General features: G+C 45.5%; 2 protein-coding genes across 3 annotated transcripts in view; one reads left to right on the forward strand and one right to left on the reverse strand.

Moving 5' to 3' along the window:
* The window catches only part of LOC135900771 (BCAS3 microtubule associated cell migration factor-like), an 87,160-nt gene that overhangs the window by 21,301 nt on the left and 39,668 nt on the right, over nucleotides 1-26,191 (forward strand). Inside the window, exons 10-14 of one of the 2 annotated variants that reach the window (XM_065430335.2) lie at nucleotides 514-597; nucleotides 1,193-1,639; nucleotides 2,594-2,687; nucleotides 4,619-4,765; nucleotides 9,935-9,961. In XM_065430335.2, the coding sequence (XP_065286407.1) occupies nucleotides 514-597; nucleotides 1,193-1,639; nucleotides 2,594-2,687; nucleotides 4,619-4,765; nucleotides 9,935-9,961 (799 nt within the window). The remainder of the gene's footprint in view (nucleotides 1-513; nucleotides 598-1,192; nucleotides 1,640-2,593; nucleotides 2,688-4,618; nucleotides 4,766-9,934; nucleotides 9,962-26,191) is intronic. The other variant, XM_065430336.2, reaches the window with a different exon arrangement.
* On the reverse strand, nucleotides 5,961-6,524 carry LOC135900772 (tigger transposable element-derived protein 6-like). The gene has a single exon (XM_065430338.2). The coding sequence runs from the start codon at nucleotides 6,522-6,524 to the stop codon at nucleotides 5,961-5,963; it is 564 nt and encodes a 187-aa protein (XP_065286410.1).

Here is a 26,191-nt window from a genome sequence, read left to right on the forward strand (position 1 = left end):
GCTGCCATTGGCAACACTGCCTAGCTTTGCACATAAGGAGAGGGAGGCATGAGAGTCTTTGTTTTGTCTATAGAAGTATACAATGTGGTACACTCTTAAAAGGATAAACTAATAAGTAAACAAACCAACATAACAGACATGTCAACTTCTTTGGAAAATATCCTTTATATGGTGCGTTAGCTAGACCTTACAGGTAAAAAATTATTGCTAAGGTGTTCACGTGAAAACTGATCTGTAATCAGAAACAAAATAAAGATTTGGTGTTCCTTTTAACAGCGGAGTGTACTGTACATTTCTCTCTAGGCCATTTGAATGTAGGTAGCTTTAGTTTTATTGCTGTTGCTGATTTGCATATGGAGGAATGGTGGTGGTCAGCAACAGGACTCATGTCATGATTTTTCAGTTTGAATGATGCATAGGAAATGTCACACCTGATGTCAGTCAGGGCATTCTTATCTCACTGCTGGCCCTTTGTCTTTTACCTGAGTTTGGCTGTTCTGTGGATTATTCCAGCTTTTTCCAGTGCACCAGACAAGAGGCGGGGTCGCTGGCGAAGGCACACAGTCGTACACAGCAACAGTCATACATGCTGCCAAGGTAGGCTGAATAAGAGCTGTTTGTTTTTCCCGACGAGAATCTGTTTTTTGAAGTGAGCAAGTAAAAGAACCATTAAACTCGGGCTCTTATGGCCTGAATTTGTCATGAATTGAACTGCACACATAGTTGAGATGAAACCTAGGATATGGCATAGACAATTTTAATCCGCCTCAACGACTTCGTGGATGCGGCATTCTGCTGCTAGGCATGAGGCTGCGATTTCGATTCTTGTCCGCATTCTGATACTGCATTCCATTAGGAGCTGAATGCAAAAAAAAAAAAAAAAACTTGTGCACCCTATATTTAGGTGCATAATAATTGTTGAATTCTAATTACATGATTTAATATAATTGCATTTATTGAATAATTTAAATACTTTCATTACAATTTTTCTACATTCATTATTTCACCCCAGGGCGCGCCCCACTACGTTGTCCCTCTTGGCTTGTGTGTTGGGTTGGGGCATTAAACCGTATTATTTGATTTTCATTTGATAAGTCATGAAGAGCAGCCATAAGTCATTATTTTGGGTTATAGAGGTAGTAACTTAAACCAACTTTCAACTCCCTTGTCTTTGTTTTTGTTCCCTTTGTAGACGCTGGGCAAAGGGCTGTCCCTGTTTGGCGAAACTGTGGCCTCGAGCCTGACGGGCCACAAAGTGCCGTCGACAACCACCAGCTCCAAGAAGGACTGCCACCGACTGGGAGGTGCTCTGACTGGTGGCCTGGGCGGCGCAGCTGGTGCTTCGATCGCCACGTGTTGTCCCGGTGTGGTGTCAGTTGTGGATGTGCTGGGTGTGGCAAACGGGTCGTTCAGCACGGAAGAGGACACCGACACCGAGGGCTTGGTGGCGCACTTCCAGGCACACCATGGGGAGCCACTGTCAGCGCTCCACTTTGACCCAAGCGGTGTGCTCTTGTTCACAGCCGACCGGTTGGGTCACAACTTCCACCTGTTTCACCTCATGCCTCACCCGGGTGGACCAACCTTCGGCAGTGTCCAGCACCTGTACACCCTCCACCGGGGCGACACCACGGCTAAGGTAAGTCTCGGCGACGTACTGCAGGAGCTCTGTTGTCGAACATGTTCACAGAGTGGAAAATGTTCAGGACAGCAGCATTTACCCTCCAGTGGGTGTAGCTAATTTACAGAGGAGAAGGATATCACAGGCCACTGCACCAGCTCTGAAGTGATGATGATTTCTAATGGAATCCTCTTCAAAGCAAGATAGCGGGGGGGCAAATAGTAACCTAGGCTGTACGAGCTACTTAAGCGTTACCATGTCGTAATCTACCACTCTGCCTATCTCAGCTTCGTCTCTTAACGTTACCTATGCTTGTGAGAATCCCTATCTATCCCTTTTATATCCAGTTAATGCTCTCGTCAGCTTTGAATCCCAGTGCCTCTGGAAGGCAGATATTCCCTGCAGTTCGAGCTGGGCACATACCTTGGCATTCCATTACAATGTACTGAAATGCCAGCCCATTGCAATGTGAAAATTGCATTGTTAGCATCTTGTGGTGGCGAAAACAAGCAACAGACCTGCAACCATCCTGTTGTCATATTTGCTGTGATAACCAAGCCTGCTTATGTCTTATCAGTTCCTTCCCTATCTTTCGTCCATTACTGCAGTTTTCTTTGCATGAAGCTACTCAATTGTTTACTCATGGAGGCACCAGTGAGAATTTGCTCCTCGTAAGTGTTTCCTGCCCCGAGACTTGAATGTTGTGCACTTTCAAAGTTTGATGTGATCAAACTCCAGAAAGTGCCAGCTTCTTTCTGATTTATCAAGCTGTATTATTTTTTGGTGAGAACAAAAGTGTTTTCTCCCATTTTGAATGTGTACTGAACATTGACCACTCCAGTTTTGAATCTTCCTGAAAGGCTCTTGTCATGTTGTTTGAATTTGTTAGCCCAACAGGAGCAACATTGTTGCGCATCTGACTGCACACTAATTTTATAAAATAATTTAAGACATGTGCCCTTGCTCCTCCAGATACAAGATGTGGCGTTCTCGTTGGACAGTCGGTGGGTCGCAGTGAGCACCCTCAGGGGCACCACTCATATATTCCCCATTACCCCCTACGGAGGTGAGGATGCTATACTTTTGCACGATCACTGCAGTGTGGTTTGTTTATAGCAGTATCACTTATGACAATAATTGGTTACAGCAGTTGGCTTTGTAATGCATTAAAGAGAGTTAAGGCTTAGACTGATAGTTTTAAAAAAATGCAATTTTGTGTGTTTATTTCGAATATGAGGTCAATCATTTTTTTTTATCTCGTTCAGTTCCGATTTTATGCACGTTTCCTTTACGTAATTTTCCAGAAATATTTGTGAGAGATCTGCTCCTCGGATCTCACTAAGCGTGGTTACAGTGGGTCCTGTATGGTTCGAGGAACCCAATAAGGCCAACATTATTGCTCTGGCTATCCTAGAACAAGAGCTACAAGGCTTTGAAGAAAAGACTTCCAGAATAACACTCTTCCGAGTATACTGACTTTGAAGATTTGCAACTTGCATTCTAGGTTAGATAGCCATGATAGCCAAAAATACAGTCGATTAGGTTCTAGCAATCTGTTTTTTTAAGGTCGCATTCAACACCCAACCCAGCATTTGGCAGCCCTTTCGCAAAGCAGAGTCCTGAGGTCAAGGCCACTCATTCACCCTGATAATCTTTTGACAGTGATAGCTATTCATTGTAATTGATGGGTGTTTGGAGCTGCCATATGTCATAACTTTCAATGTATTATATAGCTTGCCCTGGTATATATAGTTCCTACTAGAAAGCCACCACTGTTGATCAGTAGTGTGCCTTTGCATATTCTGCATATGTCAATAATAATATAAAAATGTATGCAGAAACTCCTCTGGGAGGTGTCTAAATATGCGTAAACATTGTGCCACTAGCTCATCTCCACACAGCCTGCTGTCATTATCACTGTTACGAAACTTGATCCGACCAGTACAAATGGCAGCGCTGCGGCGACACGAACTGTTGCTCATGGTGGCACAAGGTGAATTGATAATGCAAGCAAACTACTGCAGGTGGCGGTGCCAGGTGCGCTGACGACATTCCTATCATTATAAACCATTGTTGCTCTTTAGTGCCTTATACATGGGTGTCAAACTATCAGGAACCGTGATCAACCGCACTGTGACGGCGGCTGCGTCTGGCATGGCCGCGAGGGCTGTATCTTGAAAGTTATCTGTGATGGCGACAGAGAGCACCGACTACTGACAGTCTCGTCTGCTCTGTGTTCTTGCCGCTGAGTTCGCATCAAAGAGAGACCTGTGGGCCCCAATCTTGAAAGTGTTCTGCAATGGAGGCTTGTTGCAGCGAGTGCTGACAGGTTCATGTGCTCTGTCTTCTTGCCACATAGTTCGCATTGAAGCGAGAGGCAGCACGAAGGTGAATTCACTCGCTGCTGTGGTTGCTATCTTGAAAGCGACCGTCTTACAGGACGGACGGACAGTTTTCTCGTTGGCTAAGCATAGAAATGCTTATGCATTTAAAATTCCCGAATAATTTGGCTATTTGCTTAAGAGTTGGGTACAATGCTTGTCCTTTGCAGTCGGTGCACTTGATTTGGAATGTATATGCAGAGTGAACATCAAGCACTAATATAGGCAGCAGGCCCACCACCCCTAAATCCACGACCTCACGGGGAGGAGGTATGAGAAATTCAAGCTGGCAGTACCACTTGCCTTTTGGTGTAGTGGCCTTCCTGGCTTCTCTCATGGTAAAAGTAGCTTTCTTGGTATTGTTCAGGAGGCATTTACCAATACAGCTCGCACGATTTTTCTCTTTCGTGTCACTTTAAGAACTGGATGAAGCACTGTTGACATGCGAAATGGAACCATGCAGAACAAAGCAAGATTTGCAAGGCAGCAGGCACCGATTTGCAAGGCAGCACTCGCTGTCGCTGCTTTGTGTTTCGTGGCGGAAGCTGGTGAATCCTGTGTACTTTGAGGCAAACTGCAATTTTTAAAAATTTTCTTGCTCTCCTCTCTACCTTAGGCCCCATCACCAGGAGAACCCACACCTCCCCCCGAGTTGTGAACCGGCTGAGCAGGTTTCACAAGAGCGCGGGCCTGGAAGAAATCCAGTCCGCCCCTTCTACCGGCCGCAACAGCCCTGTGCTCTCGGGAAGCCCCAGCTCTTCAAGTGAGCACAGCCATTATTCCTTCTTTTCACGGGGTTCCCTTCCTCGTTAGGACTGTCTCAAGCATACGCTATAAACCCATCCTCATTATGACTGTCTCAAGCATATGCTATAAAGTCCTACTATATTGTGGCTGAAGAACAGTCAGTCCCGGATATATAGTACTCAAAGAGGATCGCGAAATAGTATGAAATATTGATAATTCAAAATATGAAAAAGCCTATCTGAAGCTTACCTGAGAATTTAGCATGCCTACCCGCTGCAGTTGCTTAGTAAGGCCATGGTCTTTGGCTACTAAACATGAGGTTGCAGGATCGAATCCTGGCCACAGCGGCCGCATGTCGATGGGGGCGAAATGTGAAAACATCCATGTACTTAAATTTAGGTACACGTTAAGACCCCAGGTGGTCCAAATTTCTGGAGCCCTCATTACGGTGTGCCTCATAATCAGATTATGGTTTCGGCACGTAAAACCCCATAATTTAATTTTAAAATTTTTTCCGCGCAGTTTCCCGAGATTGTGAAAAGTGGGATAGTGAAGAGGGATTTGCTTCTCCAAGGCCACAGTTGAACCCATAAAAGTTTACCTATTTTTTTCTTCACAAACGTTGCAAGTCGCTTGTGCTGCGGAATGGTATTTGCAACACTACCCCTAAAAGCCTGTGTCGCCCGCACACGAGACTAAGGGTCATTGCACATTGAGGTGCTTGTGTGTTTTTATTCAAGATAAGGTAGAAATGGATGCACAGCTCCAGTCTAGGTGCACCAAATGGACGCACCAGGTGAAATGGATGCGTGCCGCCATCAGCACACTTGTACTGCTTGAACATTCCCAGTCACGTGTTCGTTACAATGCGCCATTTAAACGGCCAGTTGTTATATGTGGGCAACGAGTCGAGAGCACTTGTGTCAGTTTTCGAAGTCGGCTTCATGTTGAAACTAGTCACTATAGCTTCTCGACTGCCCAAAAAAGTCTGCGTGTCTCTTCTAGTTGTGTGCCGCTTAGCACTCCCATGCCTCGTAGCTGGTACAGTCGAACCTCGATATATCGAACAGCGCGGTGATTGCAAGATAGTTCGATATAGCCAGAATTCGATATATAAAATCACGTAGAAAACGCGTCAAAAACTAGCACAAATCAATCAATGAACCAATCGTGGCGCAATAGATACTCACATGAAGCTTCAAACAAAGTATTTATTTCGTTTGCTGAAAGTACTGAAGCAGCGTAGCCTGCTTCATATTGGCAACCGCGTGCTTGACCACGGCATCCTCAGCATAGTCCAAACGGTCCACAAGAGACAGTCCAGTGCCTTCTATTGCGCCGCGGCGTACAACGGCCAAAGCAGCCACAGCCTCAGTTGCAGTCGGGAGCGGGGCAACATCAGCGCTTGCTGGATCAGCCTCGGCAGCGTCTTCGTTTGGCCGCGCAGCAGTCACTTCTGCCGTGATCTCCACGTCTGTTAACTCCGCTACTGTTCCGGTGCTGTCGTCACCGCCAACGAAGTCCTCAATGCACATGCTGTGTGGCTCAGCACCGACAAAGTGCTCCAACTGGCTCCAGGTTTTTTCGAGCTGGCATCCTTCCTCTGTGCCATCCAACGTAAAATCTTCGGTTGCTTCCTCGGAAGCTTTTTCAATGCAGCTCACGAAACCCGCATGCCGAAAGCAGTGAACTATTGTCGACTGCTTGACGTTGTCCCACGAGGCTTTCAGCATTTGAATGGCACCCAAAAGGTCTATCTTTAGCTCTTGGCCCATTCGCAGCTTGAGTAGCAAAATGTCGATCAGCCGACGCTTATAAATGGACTTGAAAGCGCGAATAATGCCCTGGTCCAATGGCTGCAGCTTTGACGTCGTGTTCGGCGGCAAAAAATGAATTTCAATACTGCTCAGCTGGACACCTGTGTGGTGTGCTGTGCAATTGTCGACGCTGAGGCAAACCTTCCGGCCTTGACGCGCCAGCTCAGAGTCCCATGCCTTCAACCATTTTTGGAATATATCCCGAGCCATCCACGATTTCTTGTTCCAGGCATATGTAACCGGAACGCTGGGGCAGTTGCGCATGCACCTTGGGGTTTAAAACTTGCCTATGACAAGCGGCCGCAGCTTCGTGCTTCCGTCCATATTAGCAGCCAACAGAACTGTGATACGTGCCTTGCCTTGCTTGCTGTCGTGGAAGCATTTGCCAGAACAGGCCCGTTTCGTCAGCATTAAATATCTGATTGGGCTCATACTTGGCGAGAATCTGAGGCCACTCTTGTTCAAGCCACTTCTTGATCTCGCCTTCATTGGCGTCCTCACTTTCCCCCGCAACTGTCTTCCCGACAATGTTAAAGCGGACCTTAAAACATTGCAGCCAACCGCTGCTGGCGTTAAAGTTCTCAGTGCCGAGAATGAACGCAAAGTTCTTGGCCTTCTGCTGTAGCATTGGTCCCGATAAAGGAATATTCCTGGCCCTTACGTCGATAAACCATTTGTACAGCGCCTTCTCGACGTCTTCAAAGGCAGCTTTGCGCACCCGCCGCGCACCTGAGTGCTGGTTCTGTTCCGCCTTGGCCTTTATGTCACTCTTGTTTTTCAGCAGAGTGCTCAAAGTACTCCTTGGGATGTTGAAAGCTTTGGCGACGCTCGACTTCTTTTCTCCATTTTCAACGCGTTGTATCGCTTCCAATTTCGCAGCAAATGTTAGGGCCGTCCGCTTCTTCGCGTTTGTAGCCATCACACCAACCACGACAGGCCTAAGCCACACACACACTAACAAGCACAAGCGACAGCACCGAGACGCACGTGTCGTTGACGTTGTCAAACTAGCCAACCTGGCCAAGCCATGGCCACGCCAAGCCGCCATGTGCGGTCGCTGCTACGTTCAAATGGCTACCTCGGCGCAACCGATGTGGGCAGCTGTCGTACGCAGCAGTCTGGAACAGCCATCGCGCCGCCGCTATCTTCGAGAGCGTTGCGGGAAAGCTCGCCTCCTGTCAACAGAGCGCACTTGGTCTGGGGCAGCGGAGTTCGATATATCCATTTTACATCCGGCCCCGTTCGAAATAAAAAAGTAAAAATGCATGCGATTTTTCACGTGATATAGAAAGTGTTCGATATACGCAATAATCTGATATATCCGTGTTCTATATATCGAGGTTTGACTGTACGTCTCTTCGTTCTTGGCCCTTTCCCTCCGGCCCCTGCATCGGCGACTGCCAACACTGCACACACGCTGTTAGTTTCAAAAGTCGATTTCAGCTTACAGAGCATCCAAGTCAATTCCTACTGACGTGTAAGTGTGTGAGCCAAATGAAATGCATTCAGCACGGACACTCAGATTGCACAGCTATAAGTATTGCATGCCGTTGACACAATCCTTCTACAATGTGCTTGATGTACACATAGTATGTCACCACACTTTTGCATTGGATTTCCAAGGGGATCATACAACTGTTGCGCAAAGACAATAATTCGATGTATCCGAATTTGATGTATCTAGGATTGGCTGTATTTCGCAAAACACAGTCTTACCATGAAGTGCAAGGGTTTTGTTAGATTCAAACTTTAATGTAAACATGTGTCCAAGTGGAAGTTGAGGTCAGACTCATTTTTCCTGCTCGTGGAATCCTAAAATGCCATTCGGCGAAAGTCTTTGTCTACAACCAGAAAAAGCCGTGAGCACAGCGTCGCCATTTCGGCTTTCGGTGCCCAATGCCACTCGCCTAAATGTCGTCCACGCTCTCTTGCGGTACGTATATCGGACTGGAAGCCTTTTGGCATTCTTAAAGCACAGTGGCGATCTGCTCTTGCCATTAACGAATGGCTGTAGTTTGCACAAGCCATCCATATCTGCATCGAGCAAAACCGAGAGCGCCCTGCGCATTTCATCCACTGCCTTTCAGATTCAATCTCACGTTTGACAGCATCTGCCAAAACAGGGTCATTTCAAATTTGTTGGCATTAAATATTTCCGATGACGCAAAAAGCCCACCTACAGGGGCACAGCGCGGCATAGCTTACAATATATTGAATGTGGCTGTGAACTGAAGCTTTATGTACACATAGCACGTCACTATACTTTTGCATTAGATTTCCAAGGGGTCTTTGCGGACTGTTCCGCAAAGACGATAATTAAATATATCCGAGTTTGATGTATCTAGGATTGACTGTATTTTGCAAAACACAGGCACATTGTTTGTATGTGTGGTTACTGGATTTCATGAATTTCTCTGGCCTGAGGTGACATGTTTTACGACAACAGAAAGCTAAGCCAGTGTAATGTAGGGATTTCTTTCACTCGATTCTATTCCTTCTTTATCATCCATCGTTCACAGCCTCCCGATTCCAGTGATAATGTGGGCGGAGCGCCGCTAGGACTACTGACAATGTGCAGAAAGGAATACCATTGTAATAGATTTTATTTTTACTGTGTTAAATTAAAGCTTAGCATTTCTTGCGAACTGCAGAATTGGTGTGTTATCTTGGCCCTGAAGGAGTTGGTAGGATTTTGTAGTGTGTAAAGGCAACTGTACAAAACACAAACACTGAAGGAACTGAAAGGACAACACAAATGTCAGCTATTAACTGAACGGTCACACACTGGTTGAAAAGATCAGAGACACAAAAACTATCTGCACATGCTCTTGGGAATGCAGCTTATCAAAAGCCTTGATATAACGAGCATGGATATAACGAAATATCAGATATAACAAAGTAAATTTAAAAATTGTTGCGCCACTATTACAGCGCAATGGATATATTTTTGTAATGAATATTGGATGTAATGAACCTATTTTTGTGTCAAATGCAACGTCACTAGAACAAGGTTCGACTGTAGTGGCAGTTTCAACGCAAATGTTGAACCCAAATGGCGTTGGTGTTGTCCTTTTCGTTTTTCTTGTGTCTGCATTTTGTATGTCTGCCTTTTCACACCATGATGTATTTCTTGCTAAAATTTTTTGCACACTTCGTAGGATTTGCAAAAGTTAAATCAGGCAAAGTTAAATTGTGGAGTCTGTCTAGTTTAACAAGGTACGAAATATAAGGTACATTCATTTTTTTTTTTTCACAGTATTTCTTTAATTGTTGGCTGCGGTGTGTTGACGACAGTGTTGTTTGATGTTGCCACACGTGTTGAGTCTGTCTCTTTCTTTTCTCGTTTTTCTTTTTTTACGTTTTTGCAGCCGACGCAGCAGCTTATCTGTTTTGGTGTAAGCTCTCCTCTACGGTATATTTTCAGTTTGCAATTGCTGCTTGTGGAATTTTCTGGAACTGCCCCAATAACTACTCATCAAGCTGTAACATGTGGTGATGCACTGAAACGGGCTGCCTTTTATGCATAAGCACATAATGTAAGCTATCTTCGGGTGTTTGAGATATGCAGAAAAACCAGAAGATGTTCAGAGAAATTTCTGCCCCTGTCACATAGGAAGAGTTAATGCCATTTGCATTTACTGTCATTTGCACTTACTGTACATGGGGATATTTAATATTAATAGATGAAACCAGCATATGCCATCGAACAAGTTTAGGCAGCTAATTCAAACATGTTTCAGAAGTTAATGCGTACTCTCCAATGAAGAGTATTGGGAAACAAATGTGCAGGAGCAGCCAAAGCAATGCAGTATACAAAATACACTTGTTGAGTTTTTAAGAAGTTGTTCTTTCATAATATACTACTAAGCTGATACGTGTGTTACCTGATCACCGACAGCCATCTGCTTCTGCATGCTCATTCTGCTGTGGCATGCCGGCCATGTTGACAACACATTAGACATGTACCTGGTTCGAGTTTTGTCTGCACTTTGTACGCAAAAGTGTCACTCGACTGCTTACGTAAACATGACTTGAAAGTTTTACGATTACAGTGAAACCTCGTTAAACCGTAGTCCGCCGGAGCTCGGAAAAAGTACGTACTAAACGGTAGTACTGTTTAAGCGAAATAGCATGAGATCGCCCACTTACCTGTCGATAACGGAACTCAGAGAGAGTGTGATGAAAGGGGAAAAAACATGCAGTATTTATTCACTTCGCGGGGCGTAAGTGTTATTTTCGTTTGATGTCGCAGCGGCCTAGCACGACGACAGCGGCCTCAAACTTACTGAAGCTGCGTGCCAGCTTCTCAGCCAGCCCCCCTCTTCTCGGCAAACACTCGCACGGCACGACAGATTCCTCGTTGGCGTTACGTATTCTCCGTGCACGCGCGCAGTAGTGCTGCATAAGTCCCGTGGCGCCTTTTTCATTGCCGGGTGCCGGAGTTCGGAAAACTTTTCGTTTGGAATTAGTTACGTTATCGCGCCCCTGTTCTTGCGACGATCGCATTCACGAGGCTGACGTAACGCGCAGCTTCTGCCACTGTCGGGCCTGAATAGCCCGTGCTGTCGATTTCCGTGTCGTCCTCATCCCTGTCGCTAGTTGACACTTCGGCAACAACAGCGGCAACGATGGTGAATAGTCGAACCTCGTAGCCGACATCTCTTCGCGGTCGCAGCAGCGCTGCCGAGCAACTTCGCATTCCAAATGCCACACACTGTAGTCAACAGCAGATCCATGTCGCAGGCCAGCGCCGACTTCTTCGTGTCACGTTCGGTAGCACGGACGATGTCTAATTTTTCTTCTATGCTGAGCACCCGGCGTCTTTTTTTATCCTAGCTTTGACATGACGCGAGTCCTCGCTTGCACGACGCCACAACGCTCTCTGGCATGGCGTCCATGCGGCGTCGAAATGATGTTGATGTTGATGCGGCTTCACATGCAAACGCACAGGGCGCTTGGAGGCCGTTGTACCGATCTCCGAGGCTTGTTCTGCCGGGCCGCCCGATGGAGACGACGCACCGCCATGTTTGCGCGACGAAAAGTGGAAACGCTACGTTTTAACCGATGCGTACGCAATAAGCTGGTACGGTTAATGCGGATACAAAATACATTATGTTCAATGGCCGCTGAGTCGGGGAATTGACTTTACTACTTTTAAACCGAAACTACTGTTTAAGCGGGTACGGTTTAACGAGGTTTTACTGTACTATAAATATGCAAAATTACCATATTTACTCGCACAATGATCGCACTCGCGTAATGATCGCACCCCTAAGTTTTGTCGTCAAAATTCGATTTTTTTTATTTCCCGTGTAATGATCGTACCCTGAACTTGCCGCAGCAATATGTCGTGTGCCAAGTCTAGCTAATGATGATCGCGCTTACCATCTGTCGAATGCTACGCGAGCGATTCTTATAGACAAGCCAAGCGGTCTGCACGCACCAAACATTCTTAAGTAGATGCCTCATTTCATTACTTTCATCACTTTTCGCACTTCCATGACAAAAAGAGGTACAACCAAACTTGCCTTCATTGTGGGTAGGCTTTATAATGGTTGTAATCAACAAAAACAAAAAAGGCGCCTTTCGATTCTTTCCATCTGCACTTGCGGGCACGCAACAAATCGCGCGCGGCAATGACAGTCGCCACGTTTACACTGATACGTTAAAAGTGTACCCTATTCATATGCCGACGCTTGTAACACAGCTAAGATATTTGCCCACCCTTAGCGGAAACGTGCTGTATTAGGATAGTAGTGAAGACAGATGCCGCAGTTTCAGCAGCATGCCGGCCATGCGTTTCTGTCAATGGCAGCTAAGCGTGCCCATCTGTTTCTGTCCCCTCAAAGTGGACATGGCTACGTTAATGCTGCAAACTTGCCAATATTAACGATATTATTCATAACTGATGCGGAAGAAGCTGTTTCAATGCACGTAATGTACTCACGACAAGAAAAAAACGTGTTCGGCTTGCTCCACCGGCCGCCATCTTTGTTTTGGTGTCCTGCACCTGCATCCACCAGCAAATGCGAAATGAAAAAAAAATTTTTTTTTTTTGTGGGAAATTTAACCCGCGTAATGATCGCACCCCTGAATTTGCGTCAATTTTTCTAACAAAAAAGTTCGATCATTATGCGAGTAAGTACAGTAACGTTGATGAAAATATGTGTACAGTGGAACCTCGTTGATACGATCCTGTTACATACAATTTCCCAGCATCAATGTTCGCGATCGAGAACACAAAAAATACCCAATTCAGGCATGCTTATTTTTTTACAGATCCATATATATACTATCCATATATATATATATCTATATATATATATATATATATCCATATATATACTGTCTTTTTGCACCAATGTTCACCAAACTGCAATCGCATGGCGCGTTTTCCAGCTGCTAGATTCCATGTAAACAAGGAAAGGTGTGAGGCACGTGTGATCGAGAACAGTAGCTGCCCTTTGCAGCAGCTTTCTCACAATACTTGCCTGCCTGTTTCACATGAAAATGCTAGTGCGTACTAACTTTCTTATTTGGTACTAACAAATCTCCTCCTGGGTTGCCACAATGCCGCATTCATGGCTATCACCACCAACCCTGTTGCGATAAGCGTCTCCACTTATCTGTTTCACTGCACATGGGCCGTCGTGCCTTTGGAAGTCTGCTGCATGCATTTAATAGGCAGTGACGCAAATGCGCCACCGTTCTCTGCTGGAGGCCACGCAAAGGGAGCGTCATGTATCGCTCTGGTGGCATCATAGGCATCGTATTCTGGTGCTGCTCACCAATATGTATTTACCATTGTCCTGAAACATTCACAATAGAAAAACTTCATCGCACTGGCCACTCATGCGTCTCGTGCTGTGACGTGCAACAAGCAACACTTTGAATTACGTAGATGTCAACTGCATTTGAATCTGTCAGTTTTTCTACTGACTTCCGATCATACTTTTTCTCAGTAGTACATTTCTTTCTCTCGTTTTTTTTTTCCCCCCAAGACGTATGAACGAGGTTCTGCTATACTTTGAAAAGTTTTGCACACATGAACGTTACTGTTTCTATGTAATTTGCTCTGATCCATCATGGCTGCCATATTACACTAATGACGTTATTTTTGTTGTGTAGTACTGCTAGGACCTAATGTAATTTGCTGTATGAATGTCGGTACCTGCAAATGGCATTATATTTTTTGTAGGTGAACAGTGGGCAGATAAGGGATATTTCGTGCTTGGAGCTGACATTTCAACAAGGGGATCTGTTGCCAAGTGTTAGCGAAGGTGGTACCCTTGCAAGAATGTCGGCTTCAGCCTGACATGTTCGAGACCACTGTTCATCACGTTAAAAGTATTCATGTTACGATGAACATCAGTTTTGTTCAAAATAAGTTTTCCTGTGTGACAGAGGTATTTTTAAGTTGCCTTTTCTGCACGAATTGCATTGTAAGAAACTCGCATTAGAAAAAGAGAGGGGGGGGGGGGGCACAATACAGGAAGCATGTATGCACGTGCCGTATTCGTCTCCTTGCTTTAAGCACATGAGCTTTAACATGATCTATGCTTCAAATGCCAACTCAGTGATTTTTATGCAACAACCTAGTACAGAAAGGTGCTAAAAAGCTAAACTCACAAAGCTTAGTTCTGCATGAAATCTTGTTGACAGGAGACTGTGCATGCTAAACACTGCATGGTAGCATACAAATCTATAAAGAAACAAGTGGAGGCACTGTGTGTGGCATGCCAAGGTGAAAAAAAAAATGCTTATAAGCACCGACTCTGGACTGGACCTCCTGTGAGGTTCTTGCCAGATCTTGCCAGGCATTGGCTAACAGCACAGGGTTCTTAGTGGTCCTCGAAAAACTTTAAAAACCCTTGAATGGGACAACTGCCATCTTCAAAGCATTTGAAGCCCTTACGTCTTCCTTTACCACTAGAAATGTGCTCATTTTCTGTGCTTTTATGTTTTAACATTTTAATTAAAGCTGTATTAGTGGCAACATACACTTGTAATAATACATTAAGTTATATCCTGATCGTTGGTGTTCTGAATAAAAGTAAAGCAGAAATAATTGCTCCATGAGTTTTGGAGATTTCTTATGTGAAACTTCAAAGAATCACCTCGAGAAGCGTGAATGAAAGCAATGATTTGCTTATTTAGTAAGTGCTGAGAGTTAAAAGGAAAATCTGGAATATAAAACATATGCACCCTGCTCCTAGTTTTCCAATTTCTGTAAGTTCGACCATGAAAAGAAAAGCATACGCAGATCTGGTGTCTTTAATATTAGCCATAGTGATGCCCATGCAATGCAGAAAAGTCATGGCTTCGCAAATGTGAAAACTTTTTTTTTTACTCGGCACAGCAAGCATCTGGGTTATTTTTCACCGCATTCTTTAGACTCTTGAACCAGTGATTGTCAGGTTATGGAGCATGCAGAAGCCTCCTCATACTTTGTTATTGTGTTTGATCGGCTGTTGTGTGCAAGCAAGCTGGTCTGGTCACGTACCTTTAAGTGGCGCTGGAGCCTTTACATGTTTTATGCCGTACAGTTAAACCTCGATATAACGAAGTCAGTAAAGCCAGCACTTTACTTCGTTATATAGAAATTTAGCTGTACAGTCAATGTTCTATTTTCAGACTCCTCAAGGGCTGCGAAAACGTCCAAAAAATCAGGCAGGCCAGAAAAAATTAATGCGTACCTTTTACTGCCCCTAAGGACCCAAATCACCACAGGCATGTTCGAAAAAGCTCTGAAGGCCTGCCAATACACTTATTGCACGTGTGTATACTTAAAGGGGCCCTGAACCACTTTTTATGAAAATGCAGAAAGGCATTTGAAATGAAAATAGGCTATTTCAGAAATACGTTGCGGCAAAAAGGTAGTTCAATGTGTTCAGCATAAGCAGCGTTATCAGCAATCAAACACGACCTCCGCTGTGCTCCTGTTCCTTCTTCAATGCCTTACACTTCAAAGGCTATGGCGCAGTGGGGCGTGCCCACAACGCTTTGCCATCTAAACGTCACCGTGGCGTGCAGTTCAAATGTAATTTTGGATAACGTAGATACCACGACTTTCGTCTTTGGCACCTTTGAGCCAAACACGGTTGTCCTCAGCGAGCCACTGTGCCCTTAGCCAGTGGACTCGTGGAGGCACCCTAAGGCGGCTGCAGTATCTACGCCACGTAGCCGACCGCAGCTTGATGTCAGCTATCGGCCAATAGTAGCCGTCTAAGGGCACGACAACATAAAGTGTCTGATGACAAAATAAAGCATCCAGAAGAGAGCGAGTACAGGGCCTTCTGTTAAAAAGAGAGCATTTTGAAAGAAAGGTGACTTCGCGATTCACTTGCGAGCTCCACACATCGCGTACGACAGCAAAACTTGGCTGAGATGTTCACAGCCGTGTATGCTACCCGCGGACTATGTTATTTCACCAAGCCCAAAAGACGGTTCAGGGCCCTTTTAGGAATACATAGTGTGTGCCGTGACAATTGCCCCTTCACAGTTTTGGTACGCTTCATCACGTAACATTTATGTGTTGAGGCTGGCTTTTGAGAACCGGCATTATGAAACGCCTTATGCTTTCCGAGCTTCGAAGCCGGTGGCGAGAATTACAAGGCAGAATCATCGCCATTGCTGACAGCGGTGAATTCTTTCAATAAGAAACATGGCACCAAATGGCAAGGAGCTTAATAATAGTGAACATCGAAGCAGCTAGGCCTAGCGTTGCTGCAGTGGTGACTACGGCTGCCAGCAGATTTGAGTGGGAGAGCGCCAGTTTGAGGCGGCAAGGTAATCAATATGGCGGTGGTGGTTACTTTGGTTAATGCCGTTTCAGACCTTTGGTTGTGGAAAAATCCAGAAAATCTGACGGTGAAGGGTTCTTGCGTCCGAAATTTCAGACGTTCTTAGTACTTTGACTCTGGGGTACTTATGTTGCTGCGAAGCCGTCCGAATTATCGGGCTTGTCCGGAAAATTGGTCGTTGACTGTATATTGAAATTCAACCTTTTATGCAAATGCATACATAAAATCGCCAACGGATGTTTGTTACGTGAAAAGAATTCCAAATTATTGAGCAATTAGAAAAAAATGAATTTCAATTACTAAAAATTACTAAAAAATTCATTTTGTTGAATTTGAGAGTCTGCAACCAAAGGTACGATTTCATGCTGTGCCTATGATATTTCACGTTGGTGATATGACAGAAGGCCTGCAAAGCTTTTGTATTCCTCCACCGTGGCAGCTGATATTGTCTACCGCAAGCCATCCCACATAGAGGAAGGAGTTGTTGTGGTGAAGTGGGTACAAGGATACAAGCTGCACTTGTTGGTTTTCATTAAACGTGGTGAGCAGCACACACAACGAGACAAGAGTTACATGAGCAGCATAGATGAGCTGAAACAGGATGGTGCTTCTGTCCTTTTTGAATATCCTAATATCTCTTCTGTCACCTGCATTGTTCACCATGGTCGAGTTCTAGTGCAAGGGTATAAGGTTGATCACTTGTGGTCAGTTGTCCCAGAACATCGCCATTAGCCAGCTGGGCATCGTGTGGCGTGCCATCGTGAGAAGCTTGCTATAGTGTGTGTTGAAATGTAATTCCGCATTTTCTGAAAGTGGCCAGAAAAAGTTGCATTCATTGTGCTGTCGCATGAACACATCACTGCGGCAACATTGTAGTACATGCCTCATCTTGACAAAATTCAACAGAAAATATTGTTTGTTGTAATCAATATTCCATTGTAGCCAGGTCTTGGGGAACTTGTTCCACGAATAACATAGGCCGACCAAATTGAGAAGTATGTTTTTTTTTTATATCTGAAAACATATTGTGTGCCATACTTTTCATGGGTGGGGACCGTTTTTAACCACAAATTTAAGGGTGCAGCCCTTACACAAAAATATAAATATTATAATGCAGCAAAGTTTGTATGTCATGAAGTTATACTGCTGATTGTTAGGACTTCAATGGGTTGAGGTTTAACTGTACGTTAGCAGTTTCCCATCATGTGCTTGTTGTGTTTTGTTGAGCAATGTTCAAGTGCAGCATTTTCTGAATGTATGGTTATAGCTATTGCTTATGTCCTTAGTGTTTATTTTGATGATTCTTTCTTGCTTTCTTTTTCATATATATTATCATACGTGGAACTTCTGGGCTAAAGGGATACTGGCGACAGAATGAAATTTAGTTGTATTAGTTAATTATGCTTCTACAGCACCAAGAAAGCCATTCTCACCATGAAAATTGCTTCATAAGTCAGTGTAGGCACAAAAATTAAAGATGGTTGATGATGCTGTCTTGGAAGTTCTTGCACCAGCTCAATGTTATGTCATGGAATTATGCAACATCTACTTGGTCCTGGTTGGTTTTTATGATATGCATTGTATTCAAAAGTAGTCAAAAGTGAAGTTGGAGAGTCTTGAGAAATGTTACTGGCGCCTCAATGACCCAAATACAAAAGCTACCTCAAGATAATGACATTACACTGACATACTTGTGCTGTGGTTTTGATTTGAAATTCAGGAAATGGAAGTTGAGTCTTCATTTTCTCTTCTGGTAATCAACTTCCTCGCGCAATATGAACAAAAATAAAGTTTTGAAAGCATACTTAATCATCATTAACATATTTGGCATTTCTCTTTGGTGCTCCCTTGATTGTGTATGAAAGGTACAGTGCTCAGCGATTTGAATGGGATACTTGGACCGTGTCGTAGCCAGCGCTTGTTGCACCACCGATGTGTGCTGGGAGGCCAAATGCGTCCACTTTGCACCAGGAATGCTCTTCCACTCATTGTATATCAGAACACATCTTCTTAGTTCCCCAGCACCCACCGGTGGAGCAACAAATGTGGGCAGCCATGTGCTCCGAGTGTCATGTTGGAATCGCAGGGCACTGTACATAACAAGAGCAGCTTGGAACATTTCAAGTGCAGGGTGTCTACCAACCAGGAAAACCAGAAATTCTCAGGGATCTTGAGTAGTCTGGAAAAAGTAAGGAAAAAGTCGGGGAGTTTGTGCTTCTGTCAGAGAAAATTCGCTGTAATTTTATTGAAGGGGAACGAAAGTCGCGCTAATGCTGGCTCGAGCAACAGACAGGAATTGTAGTGCGTCTTTGAGGCTCTGTCATTGGCTGGAGGCGTTGCCAATGTACAGTTAATGACCGACTTTTCGGACGGCTTCGCAGTACCACCACGTAACCCATGGAATCAATGTATAAGAACGTCTGAAATTTCGGACGCAAGAACCCTTCGATATCCAATTTTCCTGGCTTTTTTGCCATGACCACAGGTCCAAAACAGCAATAATCAAAGCCACCACCACTGCCATGTTGATTATCTCGCCACCTCTAACCGGCACTCTCACAGGCAGGTCCGCTGGCAGCCGTAGCTACCACTGCGGCAACGCTAGGCCTAGGTGCTTTGAAGTTCGCTATTAAGCTTTTTGCCGTTGGGTGCCGTGTTTTTCATTGAAAGAATTCGCCGCTATCAGCAATGACACTGGCACTCCGCCTTTGTGGTCCTCAAGATTGGCTCCAAAGCTCAGAAAGCATGGTGCATTGCATAATGCCGGTTCCCAAAAGTCAGCTTCGCCTCTGTACACAAATGTTATTTGGTTATTTGGTGAAGCATACACAATAGTTTTGCGGTGAAGCATAACAAGTGTGAGAAGGGGCTATTGTCACAGGACGCAGTATGTATTCCTTAATTATACAAGCGTGCACCTGATATCTCCTGTCACAGTATGAGCACCGGTATGCCCAATACATGTACCGACAGGCCTTTAGAGCTTTTTTGAATGTGCCTGTGGTGGTTTGAGCCCTTAAAGAGTCCCTCACCAGGTCAGGCCATGTTGAGCTGACAAGCGCAGAGCATACATTGTGCAATAATGATCGCGTCTGCAAAGGATTACATCGCTGTGTGCCACGGAAAGATCTGAAATTTCAAACCGAACGCCGTTTTTCCTTCTCCTCGCGGCCGCCGCGCTCCAAGCCCGAGGATGACGTACTCGTGTGCCTGCGCCTATGTACTGGTGTCCGCAGTGTAACATCGCCCATGGTAACACATGACTTCGAAAATTATTCAAGACAATATGTGTTATTTGTGTGATCTGTTGCTTGTATTGACGAATTGAAGTGCAGAGAAATAAAACACAAACGAAATGTCTGCATGTTTTTTTATTTTACTTTGCACCAAAGCAAGAGAGATGTATTTCCGCTTCGTCTGCTTGTTCCCATGGTTGCGCGGTCACGTGCGCAGGTACCAAAACTATGCCATTTTCTACCGTGTTCATGCACGTGCTCATGCTCTGCGATCCACTTGTTCTGCCTTAGTATTCGTGCAGCACTGAATTATACCGCTAGCCATGTTTCCTTCTGTACAGCGTGCGAAATCATGCACTGCGCGAATGAGACAACAGATCGCGTGTGACACCGTCAGTGGAAGTGCGTAGCGCCAAAAAAGAAAAGTGAGGAGAAAAAAAAATGAAGGTTGGGCCTGTGATGTATGCTTCACGCGATCCTCGAGGTCTGGTATGGGAGAATGCAGGGAAGGAATTTCGCTTGCGAAGGCTAGTCTGGGTTAGTGGAGAGAGTGTCTTGCTTGGCAGTGGAGCCCACCTGCTGAAATCATGGGCTTGCGGCACTGAAATATTTCTATCTCGGTTATTAATGAGTCGATTTAAAACATTTTTGCGGCAGAACACTCCCCAGAGCACATCTAACAGCTTGCAATGTATGACCAAAATTTTCTATGGGGCCTGGTGAGGGGCCCTTAAGGGCAGTAAAGACATGCACTTATTTTTTCCAACTGGCCGATTTTTCGGACATTTTCACTGCCCCTAGGGAGTTCGAAAAATCGGACGTTGTCTGTACAACTCACCAAAAATGTGCTTCAAATGAGCGGCGGAAGGAGGACGAGAACAGAAAGGACCTACGCATTGAGGAATGAACGGGAAAGGAACCATGCTGCCGCCATTTTGAAGGAGGTTGAACTAAATAAACAAAGTGTTGGCAGATGCCAAGATGCAGGTGTTCCTCATCCAAACCAAAATAAACTCTTTAAAGCAGTGAAACACAACACTGAGGCGTCAGACATGGGCCGAGAGTATGTGAGTACAGTTGTAGTTGACTTGCGAGCTGTTGAGAAAGAGTCTAAATTGTGACAAAGTTCGGGGCCTCATACCACTGAGCTTCCTGTCAGTTGATAGAAATAGCTCACATTTGAAAATATGTTGAAGGTTACCGCCCGTGTTGTTTGTGTGTTCTCTTCCGCTGTCCCCGTCTTTATTTGCAGTCAATATGATATGTTGAAAATATTTGCTTCTGTATGCATCTCCTTTTTATTTGTATTTGAGAATGTGCGACCCGATTTGCACTTTTTTTCGAAGACATTTTATTTGCTCTGTGTTTTATAAGCCCCCCTTTCTTCTATTCTGTTTTTGAATAAAATGAACACTACCCGTTAGTATTAAACTGGATTAAGTGGGTCTATTTAAAAAAAAAATTTCACATGCTCACTAGAGACTGAATGCATCAGGCGACATGGTTTCAGCCCGTCTTGACATAAAACTTAGTTCTGCGTCAATCAGGGAATTTTGCAAAGGCACTCAGGGAAAACCTGGAAAACTCGGGGAACTTAGAAATGTCAACTTGGTAGACACTCTGAAGTGGAATGGGAACCACATGGCTGCTTGCAGTTGTTGATAGGTATCCTTTGTAATCAAGAAAAGGACAGCCTGCTTACCTGTGGGCAGAAAGGTTTTATTACTTATGTTGACCCTATGATGGCACTTATTTTTTGGGCGCCATAAAACACCATGTTCATGTTGAGCTGAAATGCATTGTGAAAGCATGGTTCGTTTCATTCTGCGAAATTTTTGGCATCAAAAGTTGTGGCTGGAGTATGATGAACGCCAAGGCATTAATTGGCCTGTAGAAATGTGTGGTTTATCAATTTTGCAAAATTGGAGAAGAGTTGAAGGAACTCTGGTAGAAAGTCTAATGCTGGGCACCACAAAGATGGAAAACTCTGACGCTGCATTCGTTCAGCTACATTTGGCGCAAGGATAGCAGGTACAGTTGAACTTGCTTATGAAACGATACCAGTTTTAACAATATATTGGTTATAACAGTGAGAAGCCGCTGCACCGTCAACATTTGTGTGTTTTCTGTGGTGAAATAACCCGCTTACTGCAATGCCCCCATGTCACATTGTCGGTTATAACGATGAAGTCTGGTTGCTGGTTGTCTATGCCAAAAGGTAATAGAATGCAAAGTCCTTGAAAAGAAAAAAGAAAAATAGAAATTTGAGCACACTCACCAGCTGTCCCAATGGCTGCTGCGCACCCCTCCAATAGAACCTGTTTTCCAGCCTTCTCCGCATCGCCAGCCTCACGTGCCTCTATCTCATCACCCTTCCACCCCTCTGAACATGAATGGGCTGTGCCCATAGCTGTATGCCACACCACCCTCCGAAACACAAATGGACCGCACCAACTGCACGGACAGCACTGCTCCCAGATTGCTTGCTATCCCCTCATTCTGCGCAGTCGTGCCAATGGAATAAATTGCTCGTGCTCATCTATGTTAGTTGCGTCGAAGTCGTTCCTGGCCACATGGTTCCTCCGCCTTGTTTGACTCGCCACCGAAACAGGAGATGGCTAATCTGCCCGCTGATCATCGGCAGTGCATGATGTTGCCAGTGATAAGAAAGCGCACTGCTATAGATTTAAAAAGGAATTGCAGTACCGTGAAATACTACAAAGACGGTAAAAAAGTGTGTGACTTGGTGAAGAAGTATGGACTATCGCAACCGACATTGTCGACAGTCATTCGCTCAGCAGAGAAGTTCAACAAAGAAAGCTGCTCTAGACAACGGGTGCAAACACGTTCGACAATGTGCCTATTTAGAGATAGGAGAGGCCTTCTACAAGTGGTTTCTCCGTGTCCGTGCCATGAACTTGCCCATCACTGGGCCAATTCTGGCCATAAAGGCAAAGCTGTTTGCCCTGTTCATCAACATTGTGGACTTGCAGCCATGTGGTGGCTCGGTATAGTGCCTTAAAGAGAGGTACGGCACTGTTTACAAAGCCATCACCAGTGAGGGAGCTTCACTTGATGTGGAGGCGAAGCAGAAAGGGGGGGGGGGGGAGATGCTGCCCCACGCTCTCAGCAACTAAGTTAACACCAACGTATATAATATAATGACGACGAAACAGGACTGTTCTTCCAGATGTCGCCATCTAAGATGCATGCACTCAAAGGAGACACGGAGGGTGGCGGAAATAGCAAGCTTTGCCTCACTCTGTTTTTGTGCACCAACACAGATAGAAGCAATAAGTGCCCTTCCATTTGTCATTGGGAAATTAAAAAAATCCCCGCTGCTTCCGTGGTGCTGCCAGGATACCGGTACGCTACTGTCACAATCGCAAGGCATGGATGATGCGAGAAATTTTTCATGAGTGGCTCTTGGAGTTCGATCAACATGTAGAGCAATCTAAGAGGAAGGTCACGCTCATCCTAGATAATTGTAGTGCCCACCACTCCATGCCTAAGCTCTCAAGCGTGGAAGTTTTTTCCGTCTGCCAAACACAACGGTAGGCTTGCAGCCCATGGACGCCAGCGTGATAGCTTTTAAGGTCATGCATTGTCACCGCATCCTGAACAAACTAGTCTTGTTGATGGACATGGCCAGGCAGACAAGCAGGGAGTAACCAGACTTGAAGATCAATCTAGTGACAGCCGTGCAGTTTATCTTTGGTGCGTGGTCTGAAGCAAGCGCTACTACTGTGCGGAACTGCTTTAAGAAAGCATGCTTTGTCCGGGGCAGCAGTGACTTATACGAAGCCTGCAAAGCTGCCACCAACGAAGTGTTGCCGGAACTTTGGTCTGCAGTTGACGAAGATGCTTCAGGACTCGAAGAGTTCCTACATGTGGATGCATTAGAAATGTGAAAGCTTCTAACTGATAAGGCCATCATCGTGAACATACTTGCATTGGATAGAAATGATGACAGTGACAGCGACAATGGCGGCGATAACATGGTAGGAGGGAAAGGCCCCTTTTGGGCCACCAAAGCAATGCCTCAGCGGAGCTTGCATGTCACTTGCCACCTGTGACCACCTTGCCACCTGAGAGAGCAGTTGTTATAGCAGTGCAATTCTTGAATGCTGACAGCTACAGCTTATTACACATGATCAGAGTATGCAGGAAGCAGAGTTAAACAGTTAAGCAAGTCAACACAATCGGCAGCCAGATGGAGGAAGATAGTGTGGAGGTGCACTGGCCTCCCCGCCATTATAGTTTTCTTACTACACCTCTGCCATCCCCCATTCCTTTCTCATGCAACCCGGTTAAAGCAGTTGTTGATTATAACAACGGAATTGTTCTGGCTCTTTAATATGTTACAAGTGGGTTCAATTGTGCATGAATTTCTCTAATCTCTGTGCTTGTATCTTTAATCGCCCTTGTGGCGTTACTTGCTGTGCTCTTTCTAAAGTTCCAAGCAATCATTGCTTTTGTAATAAAACGAAGCAATGAGTCTTTGTGAATCATCGAAAGGTTTTAATATATAACTTCATTGGAAACGATCTATTTTCAATGTGACAAGGCCTCTTGAAGTCAGAAGGCTGAAACTTCGGCAAATCTTGTGGGGTCTACAGGTCTCACAGGAGTACCGACCACCGCGGGTTCAAGCTTAGCGAGCCACAGGGCCGCGTCAGCTGTCAGCCTCTAGCGCCGCTGCGCGCGAGCTCAGGCCACAAGGGGCTACCGAGCGACGCACGCAAAAACACAGTATTGCCCTAAAATGAAGGAAACTGTTTCTTGTCTCCAACGGCACCCAACACTGCACAAACGCCCGGTCCCGGGACGGCGGGGAACCAAAGGGGCCCCGCACCAAGGGCGAAAAATACAGCTAGGGGCGCCTGTAGCACGTTGCTGCGAGAGCACAGGCTCAAGCTGGGACGCGCCGCTAGGAAAAGTCCCGGCGGCTATGCTACTTGCTCTCGCGATAACCAATGGGCCAACTCGTGAGAGCTCGGGCAATCTCCTTCGGCTTGGGCCTCGGATGAGTGCGGCTCGGCGTGGTACGACCTCGCGCGAGCACTAGGCACCCGTTCTTCGGCTTAGCGTCGGGATAGGAAACAACACGAGGTACGCGCTCCCCGCACGGGCAAAGGCACCGTGCGTGAGCTCAATCCTAGTCACAAAGGTGTCGGCGGATGAGAGAGAGCATCGTACGTACCGGGTGCTGTCCGAAGGCAGAAGAGAGCCGGTACCGTCACGGCAGTAGCCACCAGGGGCCGCGCCGTGACGTCACTAGCTCCGCCGTCGCCGCGAACCATTGCGAGTGGAGCGCCACCGCTAAAAACCGGTTCGGAGCAAGGGCGACGTGGCTTGGATTACAGACATTCCCCAAATCCCCACAATCTATACTACCGAGCATTCCCATTCTGGCTGCAATGCCATACTTTCAGCACCCACAGACACTAGTGGCACAGTTTCCTTTTTTGCAATCTTTGTAGAAAATTGTGTGCTGGGCATGATCCTGTGAATTTCGCCTTGTTCAGAGAACAAATGCCTGGTAAAGAATAAAGTTACTGTATGTGCTCTTGCAGAGAGTAGAGTTGCATGGACGTCCCGCCATCTTGCACGCTAAACAAGCCAAAGTTTTAAGGTAAAGTCGCACATCATGTTCGCAGAAGCCAAGCTCATTGTGACATCAGCGATTGTGGTTGTGAATTGCACTACCTGTGTGGTCACCTTGCATTAGCTGAAACACTCAAGGACCACTTTGCATACAGCTAACAGATATGAGCTGTGGTAGTTATTTGATTTCTTTTGAATGAATAGAAATATCCTGTTGCTTGTGCTACGACGTTGCCTAGCACAGGATCCTTGGCTGTGCACAGCACGGTGGTGCCATCTGCGAAAACACATGCCAGTCAGCATTCCTGAAATAATGCACAACACAAAGTGGAGCATTTGTCATGCGATTTTTCCACTGCAAGATAAACAAGCCATTAATTTTTGAAGCAGCCCTTTCAACATTGGTCATCAAAAAAAACATCAAAATGTGATGATGCACTGGTGCTGCCATTGCCAGGCTTGCTTATTCATGCTCCAATGGTGGCTTCTTCATGCTGCATGGCTGCTTCTTGAACCACACGTTTGAGCTGCGATTGGAAAACAAGCACACAACTCTGCTCCTTATTGGAACTTATAGAATAACTCGAGCAAAGACATGCTGTTCTCTGCTCCCTCAAGTGTATCGTCCTTCACCAGTTCCAGGGCCTGTTCGTTCCAGGCAACAAGAGCGTCTTCCTCTACACAGCATGTGTGCCCCTAAGCAACAGTATGTGCAAGGGGGTGATAGAAGCCCCTGAGAATCTTTTAACAATGTCTGATGATGCTGTTTCAACAACATTTATTGTGCAATGCACTTGAAAGCAACTCTGTGCACTCCATCAAGAGTCTGTTCTGCATACTAATTAACAGATGAACAAGGGAAGCCTCAGCCCTGGGTCAGCGTGACTTGTCATTGTCAGTGCCTTCAAAACGACGAGGCACCCGACACCCTGAATGCATCCTGACAAAGTCAAGTTCCCTTGTTGAAATATTGGTTCTG

The sequence above is a fragment of the Dermacentor albipictus genome, chromosome 2, assembly GCF_038994185.2.
Source record: "Dermacentor albipictus isolate Rhodes 1998 colony chromosome 2, USDA_Dalb.pri_finalv2, whole genome shotgun sequence".
In the NCBI taxonomy this organism is placed as follows: domain Eukaryota; kingdom Metazoa; phylum Arthropoda; class Arachnida; order Ixodida; family Ixodidae; genus Dermacentor; species Dermacentor albipictus.

Excerpts from the sequence above, each read along its gene's own strand:
- LOC135900772 (XM_065430338.2), bottom strand. The coding sequence starts at position 6,524 with ATGGGCCAAGAGCTAAAGATAGACCTTTTGGGTGCCATTCAAATGCTG.